At 33.1% G+C, this 22,953-nt stretch overlaps 1 protein-coding gene across 5 annotated transcripts in view; it reads right to left on the bottom strand.

Moving 5' to 3' along the window:
• LOC114327218 (protein argonaute-2) overlaps positions 1-21,532 on the bottom strand; it is a 149,207-nt gene extending 127,675 nt beyond the window's left edge. For 3 of the 5 annotated variants that reach the window (XM_028275755.2, XM_050657263.1, XM_028275756.2), the window contains exon 1: positions 10,069-10,216. In XM_028275755.2, coding sequence (XP_028131556.2) covers positions 10,069-10,084 — 16 coding nt within the window. In that variant the 5' untranslated portion in view covers positions 10,085-10,216. Of the gene's footprint in view, positions 1-10,068; positions 10,217-21,450 lie in introns of those variants that run through there. The other 2 variants (XM_050657254.1, XM_050657260.1) reach the window with 1 other exon arrangement.
• Positions 21,533-22,953: the final 1,421 nt, after the last annotated feature.

The following is a 22,953-nucleotide window of genomic DNA, read 5'->3' as shown; positions in this document are numbered from 1 at the left end:
TATAATATGCTGACAATATTATTTTCGGCTGAGTGCGTTGTAAGACAAAGATAGATTTGGAAAATCTTACCACGGCATTGTGTTAATTTTTTTCGAATCCTGAAAAAACCAATACATATTTTTGAAAAATTTAAACGCAGAATGAAAGACTAAATTATTACCGAGGGCCGAAAGTCCCTTAGAATAAATAAAAAGTTTATTTTGAATGAGATATTTGAAATTAAAAATCACACTAAATTTTCTCTTGGTTTTTCACCCCTGTAACTTATTAAAATAAGCATTATAGAAGTTCTCAGGGACTTTCGGCCCTCGCTAATAACGTAATCTTTCATTCTGCGTTTAAATTTTTCAAAAATACTTATTAGTTTTCTCAGGATTCGAAAAAAATGAATCCCCATTTGAATAGCATTGCAGCCAAAAATACGCACCGATCCTCTTAATAGAATAATGTAGGTAATCCTGACTATCTAATATCTCACCTGACAATACAATCCACGGTGGACGCCTACGCAGAAATACAAGGCACCTTTAAGAAGTAAAGTTAATAATAAATAATTCAATAAGTATACTTAGTCACGATTTTCCCCCTTCGGAAAATATCGACCGCATGAAAAAACTTGGAAGAAATTGTAGGAAATCGCAACAACTTAAGTCCTTACCATTTTTTCGAAGAGTTTAAAGTGGCCGAGCGGTTTACTTAGTCAATTTTATATTAAGTAAATACCGTTGCAATATCTCCAAACAAAATATACAATCATCAGAATAGACTGTAATTAACGAAAATACCTACCTAATTTTTTATCGAGATTATGAGGCAAATAAGATAAATGTACAATATATAAAATCAGCCAGTGAGTATTTTTCTCGTTAAATAATTTTTTTATTTGGAATATTCAATGATTTCTTTCAAGAATTCAAATTAAAAGACAAATTACAACTACAATTCTTGTTAATTTAAAAACGAGTTTAGAAAGTAATAGGTGCTAACTTCAATAATTATTTTAAAGATTGTCTGATTGTCATGATCATGCCACTATTATCGTTGAATAGTTGAATGATAACTCAAATATAAATGAATGAAAAGAAATAAATACGTTCTATTATAATCCAGTCGGCCGACCCCAAATTCCGATAACCAAAGCTACCTGAATACGTCTCATCGTTGTCTCAGGTAAATTCAATCTCGTACCTAGAAAGCTGCTAACGCCATCTATTTCTAAAACCACTGGTGTCGTACATAAACGCTCATTTAGTTTCGTATCTTCTCCCCTATATTTATTAATCAATGGTATAAGTGAAACAGTGGCATATGACGAGGCTTCTTCAAGTTCATGTACCAGTTCAAATTTCCAAGAAACAAACTTTTGTCCTGAAATCCCGCCGATTGATGATCATCAGTCAACAGACACAGGTAATAAAAGAATATGTTTTTATTGTGGAAAAGATAGAAAACAATTGAAGTGTAAGAAACAAATTCTACATTCCTGTAATGATGTTAAGATATATGATAAAATAACAGAGTGGGTAACAAAATTACAAAATCAGGAGTTATTAAAAAAAATTAATGATAGTAGAGCTTTAAATAGTTTAATTTTTTATCATCATTCATGTGAATTGGAATATTTAAATAAATATAAAAAAAATATTTCTGATACTACACGTACCTCCTGGCACAATGTGAGAGATATTCACTAGTAATACCACTAGAGGTCAAATTATTTCCGGAAATTTTTTTGAGATCATGAATATTTTGAAAATTTCCCGAGTCGCAGACGAGGGAAATTTTCTAAAAATATTCATGATCAAAAAAAATTTCCGGATATTAATTTGACTTCGCGTGGTATTCGGTAAGAAAATTCCACACCAAATTTGCATTTGAAAATCCAAAGCTGCATGAACAGATTAATAGCGCGCCATAGCTTTGTCAGCAATTATTTAGGCTTTCAAATTCGTAATTTCTACTCATTGTAGTTGCATGGGAATACCATTTCAAGATAGAAAATAGTATATTCTTCAATTTTACATAAGTTTTGAGTAACTACAAGTGATAGAAAATGAATCAAAACTAAATTATGAAACAAATAAAAACCAGTCTGTCAAAAATGTTCTGTTATTGTAAACGTCAAAAAATTTCCACTATAATTCGCTGTTGGGTACCCCACGAGCAAAAAATTTCCGATAAAATACCTCCGTTGCCATGGTGATCTGTCAAAATAACGTATTTTGATTGGTTCAAAATTACAGGTGTGGAATTTTCACATGAATATTTTTAAAAAAATTGTCTCCATAATTGAAGAAACAGTAGTAGCAAAAAATAAATATCTTTTTTATTAACGTTTCGACGCCCAAGTCGGGTGTCGTTGTCAAAATACAAAATAATACTAAAATTGTGGCTTATTTCCCATTTGAATATACTTGATTATAAAAATGCCACAAGAAAATAGCTTCAGAACAACATAAATAAATATCTGTTATTAGCTTCTCTTTGTTGACACGTACAACGACGAATTACAAGAAGAGTTAACACTTCAACCTGATGCAGATGTCCATGTAATTACAAATAATCAGCTTGAAGAAAAAATATTAAAACATTTTAAGCAAATTAAGATTGTAACAAAAAAGAAGAAAAAAATTATTATGCATAAAAATAGTCATTTATTGGAAGATGAAGATATTGTGACACTTGAAGAAAATGATATTATCGATAAAGTTGCGTACGTTTTGATGAAAATATATATAATTTTAAATGATTTTATATCCATCTGGCTGATTACTGCAACCGAGTTAATGTCTGGCAAATTAATTTTGCATTTATTTATGTGTTAATAATATAATATTAAAATTACAGACATACTAAAATTATTTCCATTTTTCTATTATTATTTATAATAAATAGCGTCTGGGGCGCATTTAGCAACCACAGAAATGTCTGGCAATTATAATTCATGTTTCTAATATTGTTTGAGAAGTAATGACAAAAAAATTTTTTGTCTTAAACTAATTTCAAATATATTTACCTGAATCTTTTGTTTGTCTTATTTCTTAACACAGCCAGCGTACGTTTTGATGAAAATATATATTATTTTACATGATTTTAAATCCATCTGGCTGATTACTGCAACCGAGTTAATGTCTGGCAAACTAATTTTGCATTTATTTATGTGTAAATAACATAATATTAAAATTTCAGACATACTAAAATGATTTAAATTTTTCAATTATTATTTATAAAAAATAGCGTCTGGCGCATATTTAGCAACCACAGAAATGCCTGGCAGTTGTAATTTATATTTCTAATAATGTTTAAAAAGTAATGGCAAAAAAATTTTTCGTCTTAAAATAATTTTAAATTCGATATATTTACCTGTACAGGTGCGCTGCGCAGTAATGAACGCAACCTGTCTCAGTAGCCAGATGGCCGGGAAGGTGTTCGAGGATTCATAGGGAATAATATATTAAAGAATCAGCTGTCTTAAAATACTTTCTCGAAAACGTTGAGAGCCATTTAGACTATAGCGTCTGGCACGTATTTAGCAACCACAGTAATGTCTGGCAATTATAATTCATATTTCTAATAATGTTTAAAAAGTAATGGCAAAAAAATTTTTCGTCTTAAAATAATTTTAAATTCGATATATTTACCTGCACAGGTGCGCTGCGCAGTAATGAACGCAACCTGTCTCAGTAGCCAGATGGCCGGAAAGGTGTTCTAGGATGCATAGGGAATATTATATTAAAGAATCAGCCGTCTTAAAATAGTTGCTCGAAAACGTTGCTAGCTCTTAGACCGTAGTTTCATAAGGCTTCCCTATACCTACATATGTACGGAGTGTTCTGAGTTATGTTGACTTTTCTTAAAATGTAAAGTTTTAAAAGAAGGCTTATTCTCAAGTTATTTAAGAAACTATAAAAAAAATACTTCTACATTTAAATAGTTGGATATTGGCTGAATGTATTCCATGATTGATTATTACACATTTATTTATTTATTATTCATTTACGGACCGAAGTCCATTAGTACATGATACAATTAAAATTTTTTACAATTAAAATGTCACACAAATTAGAAAAATAAGATCTAGTAGATACAAAATTGGTAAATACATAACAAACAATAATAAAGAATAAACTTACTTGCTCTCATTCAACAATTGAGAGCTAGAACATTTTGAAATTGACAAATACAACTTATCCTAGAACAAAGACAATAACAGTAGTTGACAAATCAGTCTTGAAATTAGAACATTAAGTTAAGTATAAATATAATTGTGTGGAAAACGCAGTAAAGTCGTTCACAAAGAAATCAATTTGCGGAGATAATGTGTTTGCTAATTTAAGAGTTTTAGAGAGATAGGAACTTGAACTATAATTTGTGCGGTTAATGACCTCGTGGAAGGTGGTCACAGAACGGGTGGTTCTTGAAGGTACATGTAGACCAATTTTATTTAAAAGTGGGATACAGAATTTATGACCATGAATTAAGTTATATAAGAAGCAAAGATCTTTATGTTGACGACGACTCTGTAATGAGTCAAGTCGAATAATTTGCAGTAAAGACTCATAACTTTGACCAGTGAGATGCATCTTATAAGCATAATAACGTAAGAATTTACGCTGAACTTGTTCGATTTTATTAATATGACAGTTATATTGAGGTGACCAAACACATGATGCATAATCTAAATGCGGTCTAACCAAAGAACAATAAAGAAATTTTAAAGAACGACCAGTCGTAAAGTCATAGCTGCATCTTTTAACAAAGCCAAGCATCTTTAATGACTTAGAAACCATGCTATTAATGTGTAGGTTGAAATTTAAGTTAGTATCAAGAATAACACCCAGATCTATAACTGAGTCAACTAATTGTAACCTAGTGTCCCGTATAAAGTAAGAATTATTCTCAAAGTGTCTTAGTCGAGTAAAAGTTATAGCATGGCATTTGTTTGCATTTAAGTCCATACCATTAAGTGAGCACCATTCCACAAGACCATTAAGATCTGATTGCAAATTGTAGTGATCCAAATCAGAGGTAATTATGTGAAATAATTTAAGGTCATCAGCAAATAGAAGAAATTGAGCAAAATTGAAGCTTTTATTTATGTCATTTATAAATAAATTAAAAAGGATAGGTCCTAAGTGGGAGCCTTGAGGTACACCCGATGTAACTATAATTTCATTAGAGAAATAATTCTTAATACGAACTATCTGCCTTCTATCTAATAGATAATTTCGAATCCAACTAAGCAGAGGATCAGAGAAACCCAACTGTTCGATCTTATGTAACAATAACGTATGGTTGACTCTATCGAATGCCTTGGAAAAATCTGTATAAATCGCATCTACCTGTTGTTTACTTTCCAATGCTTCATTTAAGAAGGAGGTATAATTTAACAAGTTCATTTCAGTTGATCTCCCCATAACAAAACCATACTGTTGTTCAATGATTACATTTTGTATAGTAGGCTTAATTTTGTCACATATTAAACTCTCGAATAGTTTAGGTATAGTATTAAGGATACTAATAGGTCTGTAGCTCTGTACCCCGCTTCTATCTCCATTCTTGAATATCGGTGATATAAAACTAACTTTCCAAACGGGAGGGAATTCACTCGTTTGTAATGATTTTTGAAAAATAAAGAATAAGGGACGAGCAAGATTAAAACTACAGTATTTCAGTAACTTGGGTGGGATTCCATCAGGCCCTGGACCCTTATGTATGTTTAGCTGGGATAATTTGGTATATACCTCTGAAATAGATAAGTCACAACCAGTAATGTTGAAACTAGTGTTAGCCCTTGCACTATTTGGAATAGGACATTCGTCCTCACTATATACTGCAGCAAAGTACTGAGCAAACATCTTGGCTATGGTAGGACCATCGGAACTGGTTTGGCCATTATGGTTTAAAGTGTTCGGAATGCTATTATTGTTCCTTTTAGAATTTACGAACCTCCAGAAGCTTTTAATGTTACTAGGAAGTGTATGTTCAACGTTTGCTACAAACTGATTGTATGCTTGACCTGATAAGGACTTGCATATCGACCTCAATCTAGAAAATTCATTATAGTCTTGAGGTAACCTGGTCACTTTAAATTTCTTATGAGCTTTCTTTTTAGCAATGATGCAGTTTCTTAACTCTCGGGTATACCATTTAGGAAAATTGCCGGTATAAAACTTTTTCATTGGTACATAAACATCGATAGCGCCATATAAGACATCATAAAGTATATTGACCATATCATCTAAACTTTTGTCTCTGAAAATTTCATCCCAGTATATTGTGTCTAAGTAATCAGAAATACCTTGAAAATTTGCTGATTTAAAGTCGTAGAAAAAGCCTTCAGCTTTCATTTCATCAGTTAAAACATCTCCGCGGTTTAAATTAAAGCATAAAGGAGGGTGGAAACTATCGGGGTCAACTAATCCCTCATCAGCTTCTGCGACAATGCAATTTTCATCATGAACCAAAATTAGATCAAGTAATGAGTTTACATTATTATAGATGTTATTGCGTTGGAAAAGATTTTGATAGGAACATATATGATTCATAATATTTATAGCATCTTCTTCGATTAAAGGAATGTCTGGAGCAGAAATTGCCGTAGAACAAAAATTATCATGAGACCAAGTACAGTGTAGGTTGAAGTCCCCTGCAATACAGAAATGAGAGGTTGGAAATGTATTTGAAAGATTATCGATGCTGTTATTGAAAGAGATATATTTTTCTAAAGCAGACTTAGGAGGAAAATAAAGCGCTCCCACAATAAGCGGACAATTAGTACTGCCAACAGCCACATATATTTGTTCTATACCTGGAAAAGATTCCAGCAGTCTACTAGGGATAGATGAGCGCACTGCAATTAGAACTCCCCCCCCTCTGCTCGCAGTACTAGTGAGGTGAGAACGGTCCTTTCTATATATTACATAATCAGTAAGATCAAGTTCTGAGTCAAATATTTGGTCATTTAACCAAGTTTCAGTAAATATAATTATATCATAACAAACTCCCTGCGAATTGTTTCTAATAACACGAAGTTTAGTGCGCAATCCACGACAATTTTGATAAAAGATAGAAAAAGGAGACTTATGAAGATGGTTAAAACTTAGTTTTTTGTAACAATTTGAGGTACACCACTTATTTACAGGGTGTTCAACATTTACAGTTTCATTATTGGATTATTCAATGTGTCATATGATGCTTATTTTAAATAGGACACCATGTATATTAATTATATTACACGAAGTCACCTCTTTCGAATGGTATATGGATGCCCTATACCTAGGTCTAATAGTTTTTGCGTATTTTACAATAATTTAAATTCTTAATCTGTAAATCGATTTTAAAACAAAAGATCTATCTCATTGTATGACATCGTCATTTTATGACAGGTCATTTTATGACCTATACCTAGGTCTAATAGTTTTTGCGTATTTTACAATAATTTAAATTCTTAATCTGTAAATCGATTTTAAAACAAAAGATCTATCTCATTGTATGACATCGTCATTTTATGACAGTACGGTCTGATAATTTAGACTTTGGAGCAGATCCTGATTTTTTTTAAATGTATTGTATACAGACCAATCTACCTACTTTTCATAATAATGGTCTAGAAAATAGACATAATTTTCATTTCATTATGATACAGTAAACAAACATTTATTTCGTACAGTTTAAAAATCGCGAGTGCATAAATATTATTTTTAAAATCAATTTACTGTTTAAGAAAATTGTAAATTACGCAAAAACTATGACTCCTAGTTATGGAACATCCCTATATCATTCGAAAGAGGAACCTGTGCTTAGTATAATAATTTATTAACATACATGGTGTTTTATTTAAAATAAGTATCATATGACACAATAATACAATAATCAAACTGTAAATTTTGAGCACCCTGTAAATAAATGTGTAATAATCAATCATGGAATACATTAATTATAAAATAATTACCAGACCGTACTGTCATAAAATGACAATGTCATACAATCCCATTAATTAACTACATCTTTTGTTTTAAAATCGATTTACAGATTAATAATTTTAATAATTGTAAATTCCGCAAAAACTATGACACCTAGGTATAGGACATCCATATACCATTAGAAAGAGGTAGATTTGTTTAGTATAATTATTTATTAATATACATGGTGTTCCATTTAAAATAAGAATCATATGAAACATTGAATAATCCAATAATAAAACTGTAAATTATGAACACCCTGTAAATAAATGTATAACAATTAATCATGAAATACATTCAACCAATATCCAAATATTTAGATGTAAAAGTATTTTTGTTATAATTTCTTAAATAACTTGAGAATACGCCTTCTTTTAAAATTTTACATTTTAAGAAAAGTCACCATAACTCAGAACACTCTGTACATAGGTATAGGGAAGCCTTGTGAAACTATACCTTATTTTTTTGCGGAAAATTAAAAAATGCAATAAAATATAGGGTGTTCCATAAGAAAAACTATAACTTTGATACGCCGCCATTTATTGGGACACCCTGTATATTTCAAAATAATTTTAAAAAGTAGATTTTATCAACTTACAAACCACTAATTAAAAATTTTTTTCAAATCTTTTACCATTTCGCTGTAACCTTCCGTCGCGTTAGTGGTGACTCACCCTGTATACAGGGTATTTATACAAACAGATTTTCTTAAAATACTCTTTTAATAAGACCAAGAGACCTTGCGCAAAATATTCCTGGCTGTCAAGAGGCGAATAACAATGATGTAGAATGTAGAAGAATGGGTGCGTGTTGATGATGATGGTCACGAGATGTATGACGATCAGAAAATCATTGAAATAATTGTTACAGAAGTACCTTCAAAACCCTCTGATGAAAGTGATGGGGAAGATGTCAACAGCGAACATCAGGTAACCCCGACAGACGTTGTGGCTGTGTTTGATCTAGCGCTACGCTACGTAGAGCAACACCCTGCCAGTGGATACCATGTTTTTTAGAAGTTGGCATAATTTAGCTTCGAGGGAGAGGAAGTGTTCATTAAAGCAAAGAAATTTAACTGATTTTTTCAAAAAAAAAAGTACAATTTGAAAGGTTTATCAAAGTTAAGTACTTGAAATTATATTTTATTGTCAATTTTAGATAATATAACATAGTGGTTCTTCGAGTAACTGCATATTTATTTTCCCAAAATCTGTTGCTAAAATATGTTTCGAATTAAGTGGATTTTCGGATTAGCGGGACTTTACTGTATATTTTAAGTTCTAGATTCTAAAAAAACAGGAAGAAATAAACTTTTTGCATGCATGCATGCATTGGGATTACACAAAATAAAATTGGTACAATAAATCAAACAAGAAAATCATGTGCCATCAATTTTAGAGATTAAACTGAATATTAATGATAAGGTGTGCTTATCTTTTAAGCAAACAAGGAACACAAAGGTGCAATATAGTAGACAGTGCTATTTTATGAAATATTTAACATTTTTGGCATCAATTTTCAAATACAGTCAAACCCCCTTATTGGAATAGCCTTGGTGCCAAGCAAAAGTATTGCTATAACCAGGATATTCTAATAACTGATCATTGCTTGCTAGTAGAAACGTTGCTGGACTTCAAATTTCTATTCCTTAAATTGGGATATTCCTACAACAGGTATTCTAATAAGCGGGTTGGACTATTTATCAAAAGGGAATCAAAATTATTATTTCATCATTTTTTTTCTGCCACAGCTTGGGATGGGAATAATAACGCAATAGTGCTGTGTGAATTACATCTTATTGTGCAATGACGCCTGTGAAACCCCTAAAACTACATATTGTTAGAAGAACATGATTAAACATTATCCTCATAAAACACATCAAAACTACAAGAGTAGTTTCTGTAATCTCATTACATCTATTGATTAAAAATGCTCGGTTATTTTCCAAAATCATTAATTTTCACATTGGAAACCTAGATAAAAGCATACACATTGAACATCCATGATTTTTTGTGGAGCAACTAATGGAGTGTTAAATGTGTGTATTTGTATACACTTGAATACTTTAGGTCGATGATTAACAAATTCTAACAAAAATCTTACCTTTTTTCTTTCCCATGTTGCACAAAGATAATAATTATTTCAATCACAATTATTTCAATCAATTTTCTTGTTGATCTGTCAATGACATTTGTTGAAGTTCTTTCTTGAATTGATGACAGTGACAGATGACATTCCATTCACAACCCCACAGAATGCGAAATGTCGCGAAAGGAGGCGGGGAACTTAGACAAGGAAAGAGAGAGGACGAGTAATCCTATGACCAAAAGTGAAGCCAACAAACCGACACCAGAGACCCAGAGATTTTGATCATCGACGTATCTTTGGGGTATTGTTATGCATTGAGTATTTAAAATAAAAACATGAAATGTATTTAAAATGAAGAATTTGTGTACGGTAAATGTTTTATTAAGTTGCTCATATTACGTACATATGTTTCAATACATACATATGTTTTTATTACCAATTTTAGATGATGATTTACTTTATTTTTTATGAAATTTTAACCTTCAACGAACACCCACCACTGGCAACCCATTGTTATTTTTGACGTGACCGCCATGTTTTTGGTGACAAACAAACCAAAAATGGCTTCACTTTTGGAACGTGTGTGTTAAATGAGTGTTACCCGTCCTCTCTTTTTTCCTTGTCTAAGGCGGGGAAGGTTGTCAAAGGTTTGTTCCAACCAGTGACATGTTAACCATAGACGAGGCTAGTCATAACGTCAAAAAAAGTTTTCCAAACACGTAAGGTTTGTTCCAACACGACCGAGAACCGTCACGAAACGGTAACGCTTCTGCGCAGTAAACAAAATCCGTTCCAACAAAAATATGATCGTCATCGGATCGTCCTTCCCACTGTTCCAACAAGAATTGTGATCTTTCGGTGACGGTTTCGTGATGATCATTTCAGTAATCAGGCAAATGCATAGCGCACTAGGATTTAATTCTTTAAAGTTTTTGAGCCTTTGATCGACTAAAAGCACACAAGCTGTCACCAACAAAAATGACAAATATATGATTACCGTCATGGGACGATAACTAGGCGATACAATTACGAACATGCGCACAACAAACGGTACAAGTAGTTTCGTGACGGTTTCTGGACCGTCCAAAAGTTCATGTTGGAACAAACCTGTTGTGTCTAGGTACACGCTAAAATGTACGCAAATAAAAAAGTTAAACTTCATCAAGTTAGTGACTATTTAGCGTGGGCAGTGACTGTATATTTTGATACACGCTATTTTGATATGTTTAGTGTTTGTTTGATAGAAAAATATTTGTTATGACGTTTAATTCTACCTAACTTTTTTTATTTGCGTACACGGTACCGTATACCCTAGACACAACGTGTTTGGAAAAATTTTGACGTTTTGACGTCACACTATCATGGTCCATAGCCACCGTTAAGTAAAGGTGGCTATGATCGGGGGCTAATAAGTTTGTTCCTACAGAAGTCTCCAACTGTCAGACGCATGCGCAATAATAATTTTGTCGTTCCAACAATACTTTCTCTGATTACTAGTCAACAAAGTACACTGTTCCATGAAATATTTAATCAGTTTGAAGTTGGATTTATAGTTTGACGTAGCGTAGACGTAGACGCAACGGAGACGCACTGGAAAAGATCAACACCGAATTTTGTGTACTCGTGTTTATAAATGAACGCAAGCGCCTGACGGAACGTAACGGAACGGAAGAGATGACCAACTTTAATCTTTTACAGTGCGTTTCGTCCGTCGGGCCAATCATGAGGCAGAATTTTGTTCTGCTATTATTTATAAAATATTTATCTGTTTTGTGTGTTACAATGGATTAGGAAATAAACGAAGGTATGCTCCTTGCTGCCGTGGAATTTCCAACTATGTTGTTTCATTTCCTGGTCTTTAAAATGTTCATTGGATTTAATTATTATCGTATGTGTGTGGATATAACCGATAACCCCGAATTAACAGGCTAATAAACAACTTAATTCGGGGTTATCGGTTATATCCACACATATACGATAATAATTAAATCCAATGAACATTTTAAAGACCAGGAAATGAAACAACATACATAGTTGGAAATTCCACGGCAGCAAGGAGCATACTTTCGTTTATTTCCTAATCCATATTGTAACACACAAAACAGATAAATATTTTATAAATAAATAAACGCAAAGTTTGTTTACGGTTCGTATAATTTATAGGCTGTGTGTTGTTTAAATAGAGAGATATTGCAAATTTAACACAGCCTACGTTGCGCTATTTACACCGCGCTATGTTGACAGAATTGACATTTCTCAGACGTTTCATAAATGCAGATATTGCTTAACATTTTGGTTGCGGTATTTTACGGCTCGATTAAGATTAGTTGTTGTTTATCTAATTTGTACTCAACATCCAGAATTTAATTTAGATGGAAGAAAGGTTTGTATTTTCTTCCAAATATCGAGCAAGAGAAACAAATGATCCTTGAATCCTTGATCCTCTTCATGTTTTCCTGATCTAACGTAAAATTTTCTGGAGAAGTCAATGGATTTTGACATAAAACTTGTTTTAATAAACACAAATCGTCATCAGACGTAAATCTACTTTGCTACTGTCTGAAGGCCGCGTCTGAAGGCTCCGTCTCACCATCAAATAATTGACAGTTAATTTGATCAAACTTGACAGTTAGTGACACAAAGTGACAGTTAGTATGTATAGTTTGTGTCACTAGTCAAGTTTGACTGTCAAGTTTGATCAAATAACTGTCAATTATTTGATGGTGAGACGGGGCCTTCACCATCAAATAATTGACAGTTATTTGATCAAACTTGACAGTTAGTGACACAAAGTGACAGTTAGTATGTATATTTTGTGTCACTAGTCAAGTTTGACTGTCAAGTTTGATCAAATAACTGTCAATTATTTGATGGTGAGACGGGGCCTTGAGGTACCCATTTTAGCAAATTATTACGAATAAATTTGGTTTAAATGAAAGGTAAACAACAAACATAACCTGAAAACAAAATAGCGCAACGAATACCGCACAGCGTAACGACTCCCCTAATAACGGCAGGCCGTATTTCCAATAACGCAGCGTAAGCTAGATATCACATCTGCGCATGCTCTACTGTCAAAATAACGCGTGCTGTAATACAGCAAGTGCAAAAAAGACTCAGCAATATCTCTCTAATAAGTCATTGTTTCTACTCATGCGCAAGCGCAAAAATTCCGCTACGTCGAATTATAAATTGACATAATATTTTCTTACTTCTCCAGTCCGTTTCTTACGTCTCCGTTGCGTCTACGTCTACGCTACGTCAAACTATAAATCCAACTTGAGATTAGTTTCTGACAGCTTGAAAAGTTTCCGAACTTTTTGCAAACTGGTAATCACGGACATGCGCAATTAGTCTAATTTTGATTCACTCACATGCTCGGGTACCTTTACCTTTGTTTTGGTTATTTTGTTGATTTAAGTACATATTGTATTTTAGTGTTTTATACTTTTGTTATAATTTATGAAACAGTAGGTAATGTCAAAGGAAAAGCACCAATCGAATGGACACCACAGCGAATCCAAGCCTTTGACGACTGCAAAAACAGTTTAGCTAACGCTGCTTTACTGAGCCACCCTGTAAACGATGTTGATATCTCCATCACTTGTGACGCTTCCGATTTTTGTGCGGGAGCTGTACTACAACAAAAAACGGATACAGGTATGAAACCTTTAGCTTTCTTTTCTAAGAAATTCTCACCTAGCGAAAAGAAATATAGTGCATACGACAGAGAACTATTAGCTATATATCTAGCCATAAAACACTTCAGACATATGATCGAAGGCAAGGACATAACGATATACACAGACCAGAAACCAATCACCTTCGCCTTTACTCAGAAGCTAGATAAATGTAGTCCTAGACAGTTTAGATATTTAGACTATATAGGACAGTTTTGCACTAAAGGCCGCGTCTCGCCATCAAATAATTTGATCAAACAGTTTGAGCAAACTCCGGAAGTACGTCAAAGTGACGTCACAATTGCAGTTTTTTTGAAATTCTAAAAATCTGTGCTCTCACTATCAGTCTAGTTTGATCAAATTTTTTGTATTGAGTTGTCTAACTTGTTTGTACTTTATTTAAAATTAAAATTTTTCATTATTATCTACAATGAACACTCAGGATGTGACGTCACTAACTGTGACTTTAGTTTGCTCAAACCCAGTTTGATCAAATTATTTGATGGTGAGACGCGGCCTTTACATTCAGCACATTTCTGGATTAACAAATATTGTGGAAGACGCACTATCTCGAGTCGATAGCATCAAGAAAGATATCGACATCACTGACTTAGCTCTCGCACAAGAAACTGATCCAGAACTGCAAACTTTTTTAAGTGAGAAAACATCACTTCAAATGAAGAAAATACGCTTTTCCGAACAAAACGTGAATTGAAACGTTCCCAAAACGTGAGTTTGTACTGTGACATATTAACATCTACAGTCAGACCATTTGTACCGAAACCATTTCGACTGGCAATTTTTCGCACCATGCATAACCTAGCACATTCCGGAATCAACAGTTCTGTGAAGATGATCACACAGCGATATGTTTGACCATCCATTAAATCAGATGTGAGGAAATGGAGTCGAGCGTGTCTACAGTGCCAAAAATCGAAAATATCGCGCCACATTGTTTCACCTACTGGAAGTTTTCTACCACCTTCCAGCCGATTCGAACACGTCCACATAGACATTATAGTGATGCCGGTGTCAGAAGGAAACAGATACTGTCTAACATGCGTTGACCGTTTCACACGTTGGCCAGAAGCTTTCCCGATACCTAATCAAGAAGCAGACACAGTGGCCAGAACATTTTTTTCTGGTTGGATAGCTCGTTTCGGCACTCCCAAGCGCATCACAAAACAGATCAAGGCCGACAATTCGAATCGCATCTCTTCAAATCAATATGCAAATTAACTGGAACTACCCATTTAAGGACAACCGCCTATCATCCGCAAGCAAATAGTATGGTAGAAAGGTTTCATCGACAGTTAAAAGCAGCAATTCGATGTCATGAAAACATCCGATGGACCTAAAGCCTACCTTCAGTGTTACTGGGCATACGAGCAGCGTGGAGAGAAGATTTAGGTACTTCAGCCGCCGAACTCGTGTACGAAGAACCATTGTGTTTGCCAGGTGAACTATTGTTTTCGTCACAAAGAAACACCGACGACAATGCTCACATTTATTTAAAAACGCTTCGAAACCATTTCGAAAACCTCCGTCCTACGCAACCGTCGCATCATGGATCCAAAAGTACCCTCATTTTCAAAGACATGAAAACCACCTCTCACGTTTTCATCCGCCGTGATACAATCAAAAGCAGCTTAGAAAACCCATCTCACGGTCCTTTTCCAGTTGTTAAGCGAGGTGACAAGACTATTGTCGTCCGGTTAAATGGAAAAGAATCAACAATTTCCATAGACAGATTGAAACCAGCTTACGAGCTTCACGAAAGTACCCATCACGAAACAGAAAAAATGACAATATTCAGCAAAACAAACAACAGACCGAAGAGGAAAGCAAGATTTACTGGAAGTTACCAAGAAAGTGTCAGTTCACAGTGAATCAAGTGATTTTTTCTTTCTCCTCGTATAAACTTTGCATTGTTTTTTTTTTCTATTTTCATTATAATTTGTATATATTATGTATTATCTATCGTCTTAGTCTCTCGGAGGGGGGTGTATAGCGATACGCTTTAATTACTATTTTTGCTAATTTTAATATTATTTTTTCTCAAAAACGAAACAACGTTAGTCATTCGAAATTCACATTCAAATACAATAAGAGACATGGCTTTACCCTGTCACCATCTGTTTTCTTACCCACATAAATTAGTTACCATATCAGACGCTTGTGTCAACAACTACTTAATGCATTCGAAATTGTTTTCTTAAAACTGCAAAAGTATACGCCAGACCTATTAGTGATTTATTGCTCATCTGGTCAGAGGAAAAGGAACACAAACATATTATCGTTTGTGGCTTTCTTCTTTAGTAACAACTCAGCAGGCAAACGCATCGGACCACACCCAAAACAATCGACCCTTCTTCCGAGTGTCTTTTCGAAGTGTCCAAGCGAAACACATTTTCGTTACCACAAAATAAAATATTTACCGTTCGTTTTATTATATTCATTTCAATTAATTCCAGCAACACACCTACCGGAATATGAGTGAGTGACAGCAAATACTATGGACTGTCCATAGTATTTGTTAAAGGTGTCTTCGTTGCTCGTGTTGTGTAAAGTAGTAGTAAAAATCACAAACTAAGTTCTTTGTTTCCAATTTCCAAAAAACCTTCCAATTTTTCCACAATTTTTTTTAAAGTTTGGAGAAAATACAATGATTTCATTCACCCCCGTATAATGCCATGTAAGCAAAATTTTTTTGTTACCGGAATAATAAAAAACAACATCAATATATGTACCTACAAACTGATGCAAGAATCTTGAAAATCGAAGTACAAATGTACAAAAGTACAAATAATAAAGTTATAAATTGTCAAACTTAATCAAAAATTTTTGGGTGGCGGAATTTTGTGCAGGTAAGTGTATAAAATCCATACTGAAGCCAAATATAGACGTATGGCATTCAGTTATAGGTATTCTACTAGCAACTTAAACTTGGAAATAGTACAAAGATTCCAGAACAAAGTTCTTAAATTTATAACCAATGCTCCGTGGTAGATATACAGCGTGTCTACTTAAGTTGGAAACATATAGGAAACTTTTTTATTATTAATTTTACGAAAAAAAGTTATTCTTTATAAAAAGTTCTGCATGCTCTAAAACCTAAGAATCAATCATTATATATCAAATTTTATCAATATTATACGAGGTATGTCAAAAAATATGAATTTAGTTCAAGGGTAAAGTACCTTTATTTCTATGAATATCGAAAATTCTTATTATGAAAGGTTGTTTGGAATTAAAAGTAAGATAAAATATGCAATTATATGCTTCTAATTGAAAAAAAAAAAATATTTTCCAAACTTTTCTCAAATTTATGGATACTTAACTTCGTTTTTATTTATTACACATAAGACAACTCTTTTATTATTACTTTTACGAAAAAAAAGGTATACTTTATAAAAATCTCTGTATGTCCTAAGCCCTAAGATGCGACCATTTTATTATTTTTATACGAGGTATGTCAAAAAATATGAATTTCACTCAGGAGTAAAGTACCGTAAAACGGGGTTACTTTGCACTGAGCAGGGTAACTTTGCACCGAACGTGTAAAAGTATATTTTGTGTAAATCTACGCTCAATTTTCTTTAGATATTTGTACTACCTTTAGAACACATAGGCAACATCGCAATACATCAGTAAGACGCGCGCGATTGTCCCTGCGGTCGTTAGTTATTCATCAGCAACGATTCGAATATCAACCTTAAAAATTTATTATTTTCTGGCTTTGCAAAATCATACAGTACAGACAGTCACAGCGGTCAAAAATTGGTAAGTATAGTACCCTCGGAGATCCGTGGAAAAAATTTACACCCAAAATAACAAAATTCAGTTTGGCAACACTGTGCGAATGTTGATAGTAACATATCCTTTTTAAGATAAGCACAACTGTAATTTAGTCCAAACAAATTAATATATTTTTTTGCCAACAAAAATGAGATTTTTCAACCAAATAATGTTTCAAATATGATGTGCAAAATAATTTTTAATTGGGTTCTGCTAATGGGCTTGCTTTTTTTGTCATTAAAGTAAAAAAAACTAAATTTTACTCATTAAATCAATGTTGTCCGGTTATCGTCTTAATTATTTTAACTGTACTAATATCCGTTGAGTAATTGTGAATGATGAATAGGTCGTTAAAACATTTTATCTATAGCGGCTTCTGGAATATCTTAAAAATATCGAATTTCATTGATAAAATGCGCATATTCCACCGATCTTCGCTTCGACAATACACATCTAATGATATATACCATAACCGATTGCGATTTTTAGTTGTTAAAATAACGGTTTTAAACGAGGATAGCAATAACAAAAAAAAACATTGTTAACATGTGCACTTAAGACGTGAAATTGGGTATACTTTGCACCGCCAACTTGCAAGTGGTGCAAAGTATCCCCAGGAGTAAAAGTTAAATAGAAAAATTGTTTTAGGAAATGCCCAGACATTATAAAAGGAAACTGGGATCTCGCAAATATGCAGACTGCACAGAAGAAGATCTGAAGGCATGTTTGTCAGCCATAAAAGATGGCATGAGCACAAGAGTTGCAGCTGAAACCTTTAAAATCTCAAGGAGAACTATATTTTATAAATTAAAAGGAGTACACGCTGGAAAACCAGGATACCCAACAATATTCTCTTACGAAGAGGAAAGGTGCTTCGTACAATGTATTCAGCGCCTTAGTGATGCTGGTTTTCTTGTTACTGGGATGGAATTGCGGCAAATAATAAAGAGCTATTTAAATCGCCAAGGAAAAGATATTACTCGCTTTAAGGATAATACTCCAGGTATCGATTGGGTCAAATCATTTTTAAGTCGTCATAAGGACCTTACTGCAAGGATAGCCTCAAACATTAAACGACGCAGAGCAGCACTCAATGCAGACCAAATGACTGAATACATTGAAAATTTAAGACAAACTATAACTGGTGTGGAGCCACATGCTATTTTTAATTATGATGAGACTAACTTAACAGATGATCCCGGAAAAAAAAAAGGTATTAACTAAACGTGGGGTTAAATATCCTGAACGAATTTGTAACTCTTCAAAAAGTAGCATTTCTCTTATGATGTGTGGAAATGCAGCTGGTGAGCTACTACCTCCTTATGTGGTGTACAAATCCAAGCATTTGTGGGACACCTGGACTGAAAATGGCCCCCCTGGTACACGTTATGCAAATACTGCCTCTGGTTGGTTCGAATCACAGACATTTGCAAATTGGTTTAACACCATTCTATTGCCCAGGCTTAAAAAAATTCAGGGAAAGAAGGTCCTTTTTATTAGACAATTTGTCTTCTCATATTAATGTTGAAGTCCTGGATTTGTGTCGAAAACACGACATTCATTTTATATGTTTGCCTCCGAATAGCACCCCCGTTACACAACCGTTAGATGTTGCATTATTTGCTCCAATGAAAAAGGCCTGGAGGGAAATTTTATCTCAATATAAGGAAACTCATGTAGGCAGTAGATCAAATGTACTTGAGAAACAGCATTTTCCAACGCTTTTACGGTCATTAATCGAAAAAATACAAAAGAATGGCGATCAGATATTAAAGTCCGGATTTAAGAAATGCGGTATCGTTCCTTGTGATGTAACACCGCTCTTGGAGCGGTTAAAAACAACTAAGCGATCTAATGTGATAACTGATAGTGATTCAACAAATAATAAATCAAGTTCGTCGGATATCGAAAACACTTTCATTCAGTATTTAGAAGATAAAAGAAAGGAAGCCACAAAGTTTAAGACACAAGGGAAGAAAAAGAAAATAACTGTTCCGGCAGGACAAAGTATTGTCCATTCTGAAATTAGTTTAAAAGATCTAACTGAAGCATCTACTTCCACACCTCATAAAGCTGTTGAGCCAGCAATCGTAGATGATTCAGAGGAGAACAATGTTTTGGACGACCACTTTCCAGTAGGCAGGGATTCATCAGACGATGAAATAAATGAAGTGCAAGAGATGGAAGAAAGCGAATTTAATTAAAGACTCGCCATTGGTGCCATAAAACCTCCCAAAAAAATTTCCAGACGAGGATTGTACATTGTTCCAGAATGCGACAAATTGTGCTGGGATTAGTTTCAAACTTCGTATTTTCACTATTGCCGTTATAATAAAGTTTATTCATTTAAAATGTAGCAATGTTTTTCCTTTTATGCTTCTTTCATAAATGTAGGTAGGTTTAAATTAAAAAAATTGGCCAATGAACATTTTTTTGCATTTAATTGGTGCAAAGTTTAAAATCCGGTAGGATTACTATGCACCAGTAAGCATATTGTAGCCAAATATTATTAAAATATCGAGTGGTGCAAAGTATGACTCTTCTAGGGTATACTTTGCACCACTAATAAAACTAGGTTTTTCTTTTAATTATGCAATATACCTAAAAAATAGCTAAAATAAAAGCTATATTACGACCTGTTCAATAGATGTATATAATAAAAAGTTCAGATCTTCTTTCAAGTAACTTTATATCCACTCTAAGAAAAAAAAAATAATAAATGGTGCAAAGTAACCCCGTTTTACGGTACCTTTATTTTTCACAATATTGAAAATTGTTATTACAAAAAGTTGTTTAGAATTAAAAACAATGTTTCAATATGCAATTACATCCTTCTAATTGAAATATTGTTAAATATAAAGGTACATACTATACTCATGAGTGAAATTCATATTTTTTGACACACCTCGTATTCGTATAAAATCAAAACAAGTTGATATTATATCATGGTTGCATCTTAGTTTTTAGACCATGCAGAGCTTTTTATGAAGAATAACTTTTTTTCGTAAAATAAATAATAAAAGAGTTATCATATTTCGAATAAATAAAAAAAATGTTGGGTAGTTATAAATTTGAGAAAAATTTGTAAAATAGTTTTTTTTGTCAATTAGAAGCATGTATTTGCATATTTGATCTTAGTTTTTAATTCCAAACAACTTTCCATGATAAGAATTTTCGATATTCAGGGAAATAAAGGTACTTTACTCTTGAACGAAATTCATATTTTTTGACATACCTCGTATAATATTGATAAAATTTGATATCTAATGATTGAATGTTAGGTTTTAGATCATGCAGAACTTTTTATGAAGAATAACTTTTTTTCGTAAAATTAATAATAAAAAAGTTTCCCATATGTTTCCAACTTAAGTAGACACGCTGTATATGTTTTGAACAACATAATAGAAAAAGACCTCCAAGTTCAATCCCTAAAAACTGAAGTCACAAAGTACAGTGAAAAATACAAAAATAAAACTAGTGCACACTCTAATAGTACAGTGCACGAACTGTTTAATTTAATGTCAACGACGAAGTTCGTCGGCCAAAGCGTTTTAAGCGTACATACTTAATAAATAGATTCAAATAGAATTAGTTAAACTTAGAAAATTAAAGGAAGCCTCTCAGTGGAGAGAATTCCTGCCATGTCATCTTCTAATACTTGTCATAAAAATAAAATTTACTTATTGTTATGTTATGAGCAATATGTAACAGATTGTAAATCAAGAGTTAAATAAAAAAATCAATTTTTATAACGTCATAACTTGCTCGTGCAGTTGTGAATTACACCTTTTTGTGTAGGTAATGATGCCTGTGAAACCCCTAAAACTACATATTGTTATAAGAACATGATTCAAAGATTATCTTCGATACTCAATGAACTAAACTCGACGATTAACAAAACTTCTAACATAAATCTTACCTTTTTTCTTTCCCATGTTGCACAAAGATAATAATTATTTCAATCAACAATCAATTCTCTTGTTGATGAAGTGACAGATGACAATCAATTCACAAGTCAGCTAAACTCCACTCCGAAAATTTTCATTCACTGTACATTTCGACCTCTATCGGCCAGCAACGAAGGCATTTGTACTTCGAATATTTCTATTTTCTCTCGCACATACCAAATTCTTATAAAATTGACCGCACAATCTGTCTATCTCCTAAAGTCCAATATTTTTTGCGGAACAAACTAAGTAGTCCTTGTGTGAGTGAGAGAAGATGCACATGAGAAGAGATTTTGTGTAAGCCCAAAATTAACTAACGCTTAATAAAATGTTCACCTGGAAGGAAGATAGGCAGATGAAAATCTGCCGTGTCAACTCTTTCAATAACTCGAGTTTTTAAACGTAAAAGTTCAAATAAGGAACTTGCATAAAATTTGAAAATCGAAAAAATGCTATAAATCACAACAGAGCATAATTTAAAATATATATCAAAGAACGAATATAGTTGTTTTTGTCTTTCGTTTGGCCCCTAACTACGATTAAAATCAAGAGAAAATTCAAATTATAGCAACCAGCCCAAAACGCGCATATTGGTGGTGACGTCATATCATTATAAAGTTTGAGATCCGCACCATTAATTCAATACGTTTGGTATTCGTTTACTTCTTGTAATCATTTTATTTTTTATCTCAATTTTATAAATGTCGTTCTGAAGCTATTTCCGTGTGGCATTTTTATAATTAAATATTTTCTATGGGAAATAAGCCAAAATTTTACTAAAAAATGAATTTATTAACGTTTCGAAGCCCAAATCGGTTTCGTTGTCTTCTTCTTCTTCTTTTTATTTTTGGTTTCGCTGCAAGGCGATTACCAGCACGATTTATAGGCGACCTTGACGTGTCTGGCTCTAAGCCATACCAAAATCGCTGACTATGTTCTTGCAAGGAAGCTTTTGATGAGGTGTGATGATTATAATTAAATGAGATTAATTGGGTCAGGTTAAGTATGATTAAAAATTAAAACATAAATTAAATGACAAATAGCAACATATAACACGAATCAGTGGCGGATCCAGGGGGGGGGGCGATGGGGGCGATCGGTCCCCCTCTCAACCCAAATGATTTATTTTTTTTATTATAATATAAAGATTACAAAAACATTCATTTATTTTTTCAAATGGATAATTATACATATGTTTTAAAATTACAATATTATATGAATTATATATAAATATATTTTATTAGTATGGGACTTGGCTAAAACGGGCCAGTGACGCCAGTGTATTTGGAAATGAGTAATTTATAATCCTTATAAATTAAGAATTAAAAATAATCACAATAAGCATATTTAAAAAAAAATATGTAATCCTATATTCTGTGAACGCATACTTAAGCATCTCCACGTATAATTATAAAATCGTTTGTAGATAACAGATTCGCCGAAAAAATCTCGAAAATTGCCCGCCTAGCAAAAAC

Source organism: Diabrotica virgifera, chromosome 1 (genome assembly GCF_917563875.1).
Source record: "Diabrotica virgifera virgifera chromosome 1, PGI_DIABVI_V3a".
In the NCBI taxonomy this organism is placed as follows: Eukaryota; Metazoa; Arthropoda; class Insecta; order Coleoptera; family Chrysomelidae; genus Diabrotica; species Diabrotica virgifera.
The sequence above is the reverse complement of the archived record's forward strand: the minus strand, read 5'-3'. Positions and strand labels throughout refer to the sequence as shown.